This window comes from Rutidosis leptorrhynchoides, unplaced genomic scaffold (assembly GCF_046630445.1).
Source record: "Rutidosis leptorrhynchoides isolate AG116_Rl617_1_P2 unplaced genomic scaffold, CSIRO_AGI_Rlap_v1 contig200, whole genome shotgun sequence".
NCBI lineage: Eukaryota > Viridiplantae > Streptophyta > Magnoliopsida > Asterales > Asteraceae > Rutidosis > Rutidosis leptorrhynchoides.
This window is the reverse complement of record NW_027266449.1, coordinates 1-9699: the sequence shown is the minus strand read 5'-3', so window position 1 is coordinate 9699 and position 9699 is coordinate 1. Positions and strand designations below refer to the sequence as shown.

Genomic DNA, 9699 nt, shown 5'->3' with positions numbered 1-9699 from the left:
CCTTGATTGTTGATATGTACTCAGGAGAGGCTATAAAACAGAGAAAAGAAAAGATTTTGACAAGCAAACATGAGGCAAAACTAAATCTTTACGCTTTTAAAAAAGATTTTGACAAACAAAAGATAAGCAAGATTGCATACCTACTTCTACACAGACGACTGATGATAATATTTTGGCAGCTACCTTGGATAGCTTAATCTTGGATCCACCTGTTTCAGCTCCCTCCAAGTGTTCATCTGTGTAGAGAAATGGCAGCCTGCATGATGGGGTTGACTTTCACTCCCCGATTGGTGGACACTTGGCAGCCGACTATATGAGGGCTGACTTTCACGCCCCCATGTGTAATTGACGTGGCGAACATATTTCAGCAGGCGAATATAATTTCCACGGATTGTTCCATTATGCTTTTGGAAATACAAGTCAGAATTACCGGGATTCTACAAGTCAAAATTACATTTTAAGTACTAGACAAGTTTGACTTGGAAATCAAACAAAAAAAAAGAATATCTAACAGTCAGCTTACCCTTTCCTCTTTTGTAGCCAAGTTGGCATCGTTCCCAGGAAGATTCGAACTACCAAAAACAGAAAAATACACACTTTGAACCACCATAAACAGGAAGAAAAAAAAAACTTTGAATTAGCATATGAGATGCTCACCTGAACTGTCTAGTAACCCTAATATAACCCAAGTGCGATGACTTGGAATTGCTGGAAAACTGCCACAAAAGCCGATAGATAATAGCAAATTAGTTAAACTTTGTGTGCAGATACATTTAAGAATGCTACTTGATAGTGTATTAAAAGAAGAAGAAGAAGAAGAAATTCTTACTGTAAGCAGATAGAGATTCTCTCTGTCGTAACGACTGGAGGAGGGTTGCTGCGGCCATAGATTCCGATGTTATATTTGATTGAATGTGTAAAAAAAGAGATCGGGGAATCGTTTTGCTGGGGAGCGCGATGACAAACGATAGGGTTTTAGAATTTTTGTTTTCCTAAAAGAAAAATGAGGAGAAGCTCTAGAACAAGTTAAAATAATATTAAAAGTAATTAGGCTAAAGAGTCAAATACGTTCCTAAAAATAAAAATTAATTAATTAAAAATAATTATATGTCATCTTTCTATTAGTATTAGTTGTTGGTTGTGTTGGTTGCGTGACAACTTGTTAATGTAGGAGGGAAGTTTTTGCCCTATTCTAATTGAATGTTCCGGTTACTCCAATACTTTTTTTTTTTTTGATTATTTCAATACTTTTACCTTTTGGTTCTTTCATAGTTTTTATATTCTCTTTTTCTATTATGAAAAGAAATATGTGCAGCATTTTGTTATGTGCACCATTAATAGAGAGATAAATATATAGAAAAACAGATTTTTTTTATAAGTCATGTTTGTTCGAGTATTTTTTTTTTTACACTATCATGAATAATTATAATATATATTTTTTACATATATTTTATGATTCACATATACTATATTTTATATTTTATATGAGGAATTGTGAACTCTCGATGAAAAATATCAAAAAAAAAGAAAAAAAAAATGGCCTAATTATTTTCATAATTATTTATTCTTTAATACTACATGTCATATTTTTAATAGTGTATACAGCAAAATGCTGCGCCAATTTTTTTTCTTTCTACGATCGGGGTATTTAGTACACTAATTTTGCTTATCAAAACAAGAAAAAAAAAAAAATCCCCTTCAAAAAAAAAAAAAAAAAAACAGAAAAAAGTAAAAGAGGAAAAATAACCTATGTCTGCATAACTTAAATACCCCACCAGATTTTTGAAATTTGATAAGCCAATTCACGAATCCTTTCCACATAAATTATTTTTCATAACTCATATATTTAAAAACTATATAGTATGGAGAGGTGAGAGTCGGGAAGAAAGGAAGATTGAGAAAGTCAGAAAATTCACAATGACTTTTGTGGAGACTCCAAATATTATTGAAATCTATTGGGTTCCTTATTCCAACAATGCCAACAATTCATGACATGTCTAATGGTCGATGGTTAAAACATTGTTTCTCTCTTCTCAAAATTAAAGGTTCAAGTTAAGAAAAAAGAACAAAAAATACAATGCCAGCAACTATGTCTGAGTTAATTCCCGTTTCTTCCCTCCATGGCTTAGGAATCTATTATTTTGTTCTCATTCTGGAAAACAGTACTTGGATGTTTTTGATATATTTTTTTTAAGCAATCTGTTGTCATAAAAGATGAATAACAGCTTTCCTCTCTTCCTGTAATACATATTCATGTTCGTGGACTTAGGAGAGACATTTATTACTTTACTTCTCTGGAAAATTTGATTCATAGAGGAAAAATCAGTTGGAGATTTTTATTTTTGATTGGAGTTGGAGATTTTATAGGTAGAATATACGTGATTGAAGTCTAAATATTCTCCTATTTTTTTCTCATCAATTAAATGGCAAGTTAGATCAATTAAATGACAAATGTCTGATTTTGATTACCATATACCTAGCCAACAGCTGTTGGATCACCCCAACATTCTCTACTTGTCCGACTGATGCATAGCAAGAATAGATGTCAAAGAGGGAGGGACGGAGAAACCCAAGAGTTAATAAGGTCATTTCAACAATTTAGACGTAGAACTTTCGTGTAGTTAGAAAACCGCTTCGTGTAAATAGTGTCACCCAGATGTTGAATGGGTTATAATTTGCTGGAACATTTTTAATCATATTTTTATTCTCTATACTATATATATAGCTTTCAAGAATCTAACTTCTAACGCATCATTTGTTCTCCATTCTCAGTAGAAAAACAAACCATGGGAAACTCTTTCCAACCAACCAGAGATTTTCACAAAATACTCAACAATTCACTAGTGAGATTTGCATCGAACCTGCCTCAACAACTCAGAAATTTAACAACAGAAATCTCTGCTCACACCCTTTTTGTCTCGATTGCGTGTCGAAATACATGCAAGTGAAGGTTTTAGATAACACTTCCAAAATAATATGCCCTGGCTTAAACTATGAGCATATTCTTGATCCTATCTCTTTCAAGTCTTTGATCTCGAAACCTCTATTGACGAAATGGTGTGATCTTCTCTGCGAGGATTATGTGTTGGGTATTGAGAAATGCTACTGCCCAAACAGAAAATCTTTGGAAATGGTGTTGAATGAGTGTAGCAGAGGCACTGTGAAGAAATCAAAGTGTCCGAGTTGTAAGGAGCTCTTTTGCTTTCTGTGCAAGAAAGAGTGGCATAATTCAGGAGTGATGGCAGAGGTCATTGTTGGAAAGAAGAAATGTGCACACTAGACTTGTGGCAAGAGAAGAGCATATTAAGAATATCTCGAATTCATTGAGCGATCACACAACCGCAACAACATACGGTCTCCGACTGAATAATAAAAAAATAGTCGAGGGAAGTAAAATTATCAAGTATAAGAATATTAAATTATATTCTTATTTATAATGATTTTATTTATCTCAACAAATTTTTGAAAACTTTAGTCTTTTGATTGTTTGTTGTGGTCGAAGAGAAGTATTTCCTTAAAGAAGTCATATGTAGTTGAAGTCATATGTAGTGTGAGTTTAGTATATCCAAAGTGACGCACGTGGATAGTGTAATCAACTCTAGAGTTCATGTCAAGTAGTAATATATGTCGCAAATGTTGGCGGTTAGAGACAATTTTATGGATCCGATGGGGCAATCTTGTGAGACCAATAGAAAACAAAATTTCAAAAGATCTAGAAAATCAAAACATGACATGTAAATTAATTTATAGTATATACCTACCTGCATTTGATCATATTACAACCACGAAGGACCTCGACACAACTTCCACAAAAAGGACATCTCTCCCAATTATTTTTATCAATTAGGGTTTCGAAAATAGCATCATTCATTGCTTCTTTACTTACTCCGCACCTAAATCCCTCATGCCACTCTTTCTTGCGCCGAAAGCAAAAGAAATTATTACAATTCGGACACATTGATTTCTTCAAGGTTCCTCGTCCACACTCTTTCAAAACCATTTCAAGACATTTTATATTGGGGCAATAGCATTTTTCAATACCCATCACAGAATCCTCGCAGAGAAGATCACACCATTTCGTGAATAGAGGTTCCGAGATCAAAGACTTGCAAGAGACGGGATCTAGAATTTGCTTGCAGTTTAAGCCAGGGCATCTTATTTTGGCCGTGTTCTCAGAAATCTTGACTTGTATGTATTTCGATACGCAATCTACACAAATCAGTGTGAGGAGAGATACTTGCTATTAAATAATTTCCGATTTGTCGAGGCGGTTTGAATACAAATATCACAAGTGAATTATTGAGCAGTACTGTGTGTGGTCTTTCTAGTTGTTTGTAGAGAGTTTCCCATACTAAAATTTTGGTTTCTAAAAAATCAAAAGAAAAAGGATGAACGAGAATTCTCTATACCTAATATCATGCCTAGAGTGTTAGAGATTTATATACTTGTTGACCAAGTTATTGTGATTTGATTTTATTCTTTAGTAGTTAAGAAGATTACCTTGTGTAAAATTATTACTATATAAGTACTTTGTAATCAGCACAAAAGTGCAATTGCATTAACTATAGTCAATGTTTCATTTTAATTGATTTGATTTATCTCATGTGATGAATAATGGCTGATGTGGATATTATATTTCCATTTGTAATTTTTTTTAAAAACACACAAAGCTCAACACCCAAGTTTTACCATTGATGAAATTGTTGTGAATCTTGCACCAAATCGTGAAAGACAGATGTGCTAATTATTACAGAAGATATATGTACAAATTACTTTGGCAACAAGCCAACAACAATGCAAGATTAATCAAGAAACGTACTATTGTCATTATCAAAAAAAGAAAACTAATTACTATTGTAATATCTCTCGTCTTAGAAAATCAAATAAGTGGAGAAAAATTAATATATTTCTTAAATAATAAACGCCACGTCAGCATCGCCGATGGACTTAACGTGCCGATGTGTCAGATTTCAGTAACGGATGTGTACTTCAAGTAGCAAAACGAAAAAAGAAAATTGAAAGTTTAGGTGCAACAATGAAATGTTTTGGAAAAGTTTAGGTGTCATCAATGTATTAATTAATCCCATACTCTATGTGGAACCAAAGGTGCGAGTTAGAGCGGTAAAAGTAAAAGTAAACGAGAGTTACAATTCGAATAAGGGATATATTCAAAATTAGGAATAGAGTTTTATCATTGTCTATAAATAAGATCCTACGTTGCAAGTGTCTTTCATCATCATAATCAAAATAACACAATGTCAACGGATAATAAGAAGATTATTATTCTCAAGAGTTCTGACGGTGAGGCTTTCTAAGTCGACGAGACATGCAGTCGATGACGATAAAGCACATGATTGAAGATGACTGCATAGAGAATGGGATCCCACTTCCTAAACGTGACATCCCAAATCCTAGCTAAAGTTGTCGAGTACTGTAAGAAGCACGTCGAAAATCCTAACAAGGAGGGAGACGACAACGACAAAGATACAAAAGAAGAAGAACTGATCAAGGCTTGGGATGCCAAGTTTATAAAAGTCGATCAGGGCACACTGTTCGATCTCATATTGGCTGCCAACTATCTCGACATCAAAAGCTTGCTGGGAAAAACACCCGAAGAGATCCGCAAGACATTCAACATCAAGAATGACTTTACTCTGGAGGAAGAGGACGAGATTCGTAGAGAAAATCAATGGGCATTTGAATAAAATCGTCTAATTATTATTAGTGTCAAGTTAATTAGTCTTTCTAGTACATAAATAAGTTTCCATTCCATATTTTTTGAATAATGCGCTCCGTCCATCGTCTTAGGTTTTTTCTTTAGCTTCGCATCAATAGCAAAAATATTTTGATTATTCATAAAAGTAATTTTTTAATCATCATAATCTGTTGTATTTTATTTGTATCTCAAATCCCAAACTTATTCCCATGGCTAAAAAAATTATCCACAGGTAAAATCTACCAAACCAATTGATCATTCAATTTTAGAATTTGATCAGGTAAAATCGACTTGGACCGAAATCACTCGGTTCAATCGCAACTAAAATAACTGAACCGAAACGATCACACGATAATTATCAGGCCCAGACAAACGAAATCAGAGGAGTGAAATGGCATGAAACAAGAATAAAAGGACCAAAACTAGCTACTATACAGAAAAGGAGAGTCAAGTCAGTCAGTCTACCAAAAATATACATCATTGTAAGATTTCCCAGACAGTTGGTCTCTCACAACCTCCCTCCCCTACTATTACTACTACAACTTCCAACAAACACTAGCTAATATGAGTGTCTTCAGTACATAAACATACTGAAAACAAAAAATGAAATAATAATAATAATAATGGGTACGAGATTATCCATTTCGTAACGTTGGCACCCTGGAAAAATAAAATATATCAATGCAAGGACGAAAAGAAATCTCAAATTTCAAGGAATGACACAAAAGGGAAGGAAAATCATCAAACCTTGATTCTTCAATGTCGTCGTTGGTAAGGCAGGCAAAGACATCTCTGTATGGATCGAAACGGAGTATTAGTGTTATGTATTGTCTCTTAGTCGAGAATTATTTTTGCCAAGAAATGGCTAAATTCAATTTAATTACCAGGAGCACAAAGTGACAAGGATGAAACTGAGTTTGACAAAGGCCATGGTGCTGCAATATTGTCAGTTAAGTCGCATGTAAAACTGAAGCCTGTTGAGTTTTCAAATATCACATCAGCAGAAAAGCTCGGAAGTAGACATCCTGGATCAATGGAAACAAAGTTTAATGAACGACAAATTTGGTAATAATAGGGTTAGAATATGAATTTGGAAACAACAAGGTGAAAAAAAGGATCAAAAGCTAACCTTGCTGTCCGTATGCTGTTTCAGAAAAAATCCATGAATACATGAAACAGGAAAAAATTAGATTTGAAAAACAAAATGAAAAGAAATTTGAGAATGAACACAATTCACAACACAAAAATGTACCTTGGATGCTGAAATCTTTCAAGTCTACGTCACAAAGCTCATATATATTGGTCATGACACCAGCTCTTCGTAACATAGACCCAAATACAGTCGCACAGATTATTGCTTGTTTATTAGTGATCAGCATTTGCTTTTGTACCCCAGAAATGTAAGCATTTAATGAGCTACAACACGATGGACTTGGAGCAGCCACATTACGACATGCCTTGATTACTTTCGTTGGCTCCTTAAACTCTAAAGGGCAAACTGCATGGAAAATAATTGAGTTAAACAAATAACAATACCACAAACAAATATCATTATAGAAGTGTTTGTGAGCAAATTGATTATCAGTACATACCTTTGTTAACTTTGCAAGTAGATAATATTCGGAAAGCAGAATTTGCAGAATCTGTGGGAAGTTTTAGAGAGAGATAGGCATATACTACCCCTTTGCAATCAGTAATAGTATCAACATGACTAGGCTCTAACACAGTATTTTTATTCTCATTGATTGTCAATTGTGATCCTGAAATCCGAAGAGCGGCTTCTGCGATAGCAGGTTGACATATTGGCCTACAACACTCTTTAAGAGGATCAACAGTGCTACAAGCTTCCAGCAACTTGGTTGTATTTACTGCTTTCTCGAAACTTTTGACGTCGGTCACAGGACAAGAACCCCCAGTAAGATTCGCTGACGTCACCGAGCAGATTGCAGGTATGGTATTATTGGCCCCTTTGCTGGTTAAGATGCTAATGATATCTGAAAAACAATCATTTGCAACTGTTTTCTCCAAAACCAGTTCATGAGACTTGGTGCCGTAGGAACCACGGAAGACATGCAATAAACTACCCAGCTGAGGACAACAAATCACATTTCCTACAAGTGCAGCCAAAGGTTGTGAACAATCGGAAGCAGTTTTATCCATGATTCCCAACAAATTAGAGAAATCTACAGGGCACCTCCCAGTTAAATTAGGGTCATATGTAGTTGGAAAAGTGGGGTACATTGGTGGCAAATTTTCTCCTGTGAGTGGATAATGTGGGATAACAGCTGGTGATATTTCTATTGGATCGAATATTTCACTACTTGGTGAGTTGGGCTTTGAAAGGTCTAAAATGGCAGAAACATGACTATGGCCTTGCCATGTAAATGCTTCTTGGGAACTGAATAAACATATGCTGAATAACAAGAACTGGTGGCACAAAGAAGCTGCAATAAGAAATTTAGGATGTTAGCCCACAAAAGAATGTGGTGGATCCAGAATTCTACTAACATAAGGGCAAACCCCGGTGAGCTAAGGCTCCCCACTTTGGGGGGTATGGGGGAGGATCCACCACATTCTACTAACATAAATAACAATTATGTACAAAAAATTTCTAGGAATTTTAAATGCCAAATGTGACGATCTAATCTCCATCTTTTCATGACACAACTAATGGTTGAACAACACCTGAATGCTAACAATTGTTTTGACTAGGTTTACTCAGTAAGGCAAAAGTGATGAAGGAGCAACATAAACTCACCCTTGAGTCGACTAATAGTCTGTAAGTCCATAGCTTCACTAGCTCACATCCACCATTGAGTTTTACAAATGAAAACTCGGTAATTGCTTATCCTCCCATGTAAGAATTCACATCAATGGCACAGCTCCTATATAAAAAAAGCTAGCATGAGAAAAGTGGAATTCATTCTAAAGGAAGAAAAATATAACTCCAGAGCTCAAATTCCATCAGTTTGTTTAATTTCCACAACACATCTTAATTGGACAATGGAACAATATCATATAAACATCAAAGCTTTCGTTTTCCCTTATATTCCAGTGCACTCTCATAAGAAGTTAAATTAAACAAAACTATGCAAAGCTACATAAAAACATTCGACAAGAAACGAATAACAACCCAGCACCTAGATTCCAATTTCAATTTCTACCAAAAACAGAATATAGCTACATCAAGCATGTACCAAAAAAGAAACCAGCAACTCAAAATAGTATATACTCAAATCTTAACCTCTCATTTTTCCAGACACAATAATAAAATACAAAACGCCTTCCAAACTCTGAAGTAATAAATAACATTATCAAGCCCGAATAAGCAAACATTCTATAAAAATCAAAGAGGCCAGGCAACTCATAGACTTTCCTTTTCATTCATCTTACTGCTTTCCCTCATTAGCATACCAAACAATGAAAGAGGCTAATACGGCCCGATTAAGAAATTCGTTACCAGTTCAACAAAGTACCTAATTCTCAAACTATCCATTCATGTTGCCCCCAAAAAGAAACTAAATCTACTGAATACTTTATCAAAAATAAAATAAAATGTACCAATGTTCGGAAAATCATTTTTTTTTTCTATCTTTAAAAAGAAAAGAAGAAAGCAGCCAGCTTCAGAAAGCCACAATAAACACAAAGCTCCAATTTTGTTTTCTATCAAAGTTCTGTTTCTTTTCTTCTCTGCTACCAAACAAACAGAAAGCTAAGGAAAGGGGAATTACCAGACGATGTCGAACACATTTAGCTATTAAAAACCCAAATTTGAAGGGGTTTTTTTGCAGAAGAAAGATCAGATAGAGCTCTAAGAAACGAAACCCAATAGCGAGAAAGAGAGAGATAACTCGAATTCGATCAGCTGATGAACAAAAACAAATACCCAATTGAGCTTTAACTTCTTCTCTCTCAGTCTCTCTCTCTCTCTCCCTCTCTCTGTGTATGATTGACTGTAACAAACAGAGAGACAGTGGTGTGTT

At 34.8% G+C, this 9699-nt stretch overlaps 1 protein-coding gene and 1 pseudogene across 1 annotated transcript; one reads left to right on the top strand and one right to left on the bottom strand.

Moving 5' to 3' along the window:
• The first annotated feature begins 5255 nt into the window (after positions 1-5255).
• LOC139881828 (SKP1-like protein 1B) lies at positions 5256-5705 on the top strand (annotated as a pseudogene).
• Positions 5706-6425: 720 nt separating this feature from the next.
• LOC139881817 (uncharacterized GPI-anchored protein At1g61900-like) lies at positions 6426-8160 on the bottom strand (the record flags this gene model as incomplete). The annotated part of the gene is made up of 5 exons (XM_071866223.1): positions 6426-6508; positions 6601-6741; positions 6846-6860; positions 6969-7214; positions 7309-8160. Coding segments are annotated over 5 exons (1337 nt in total), but the record flags the coding sequence as incomplete, so codon positions are not given.
• Between the last annotated feature and the right edge of the window lie 1539 nt (positions 8161-9699).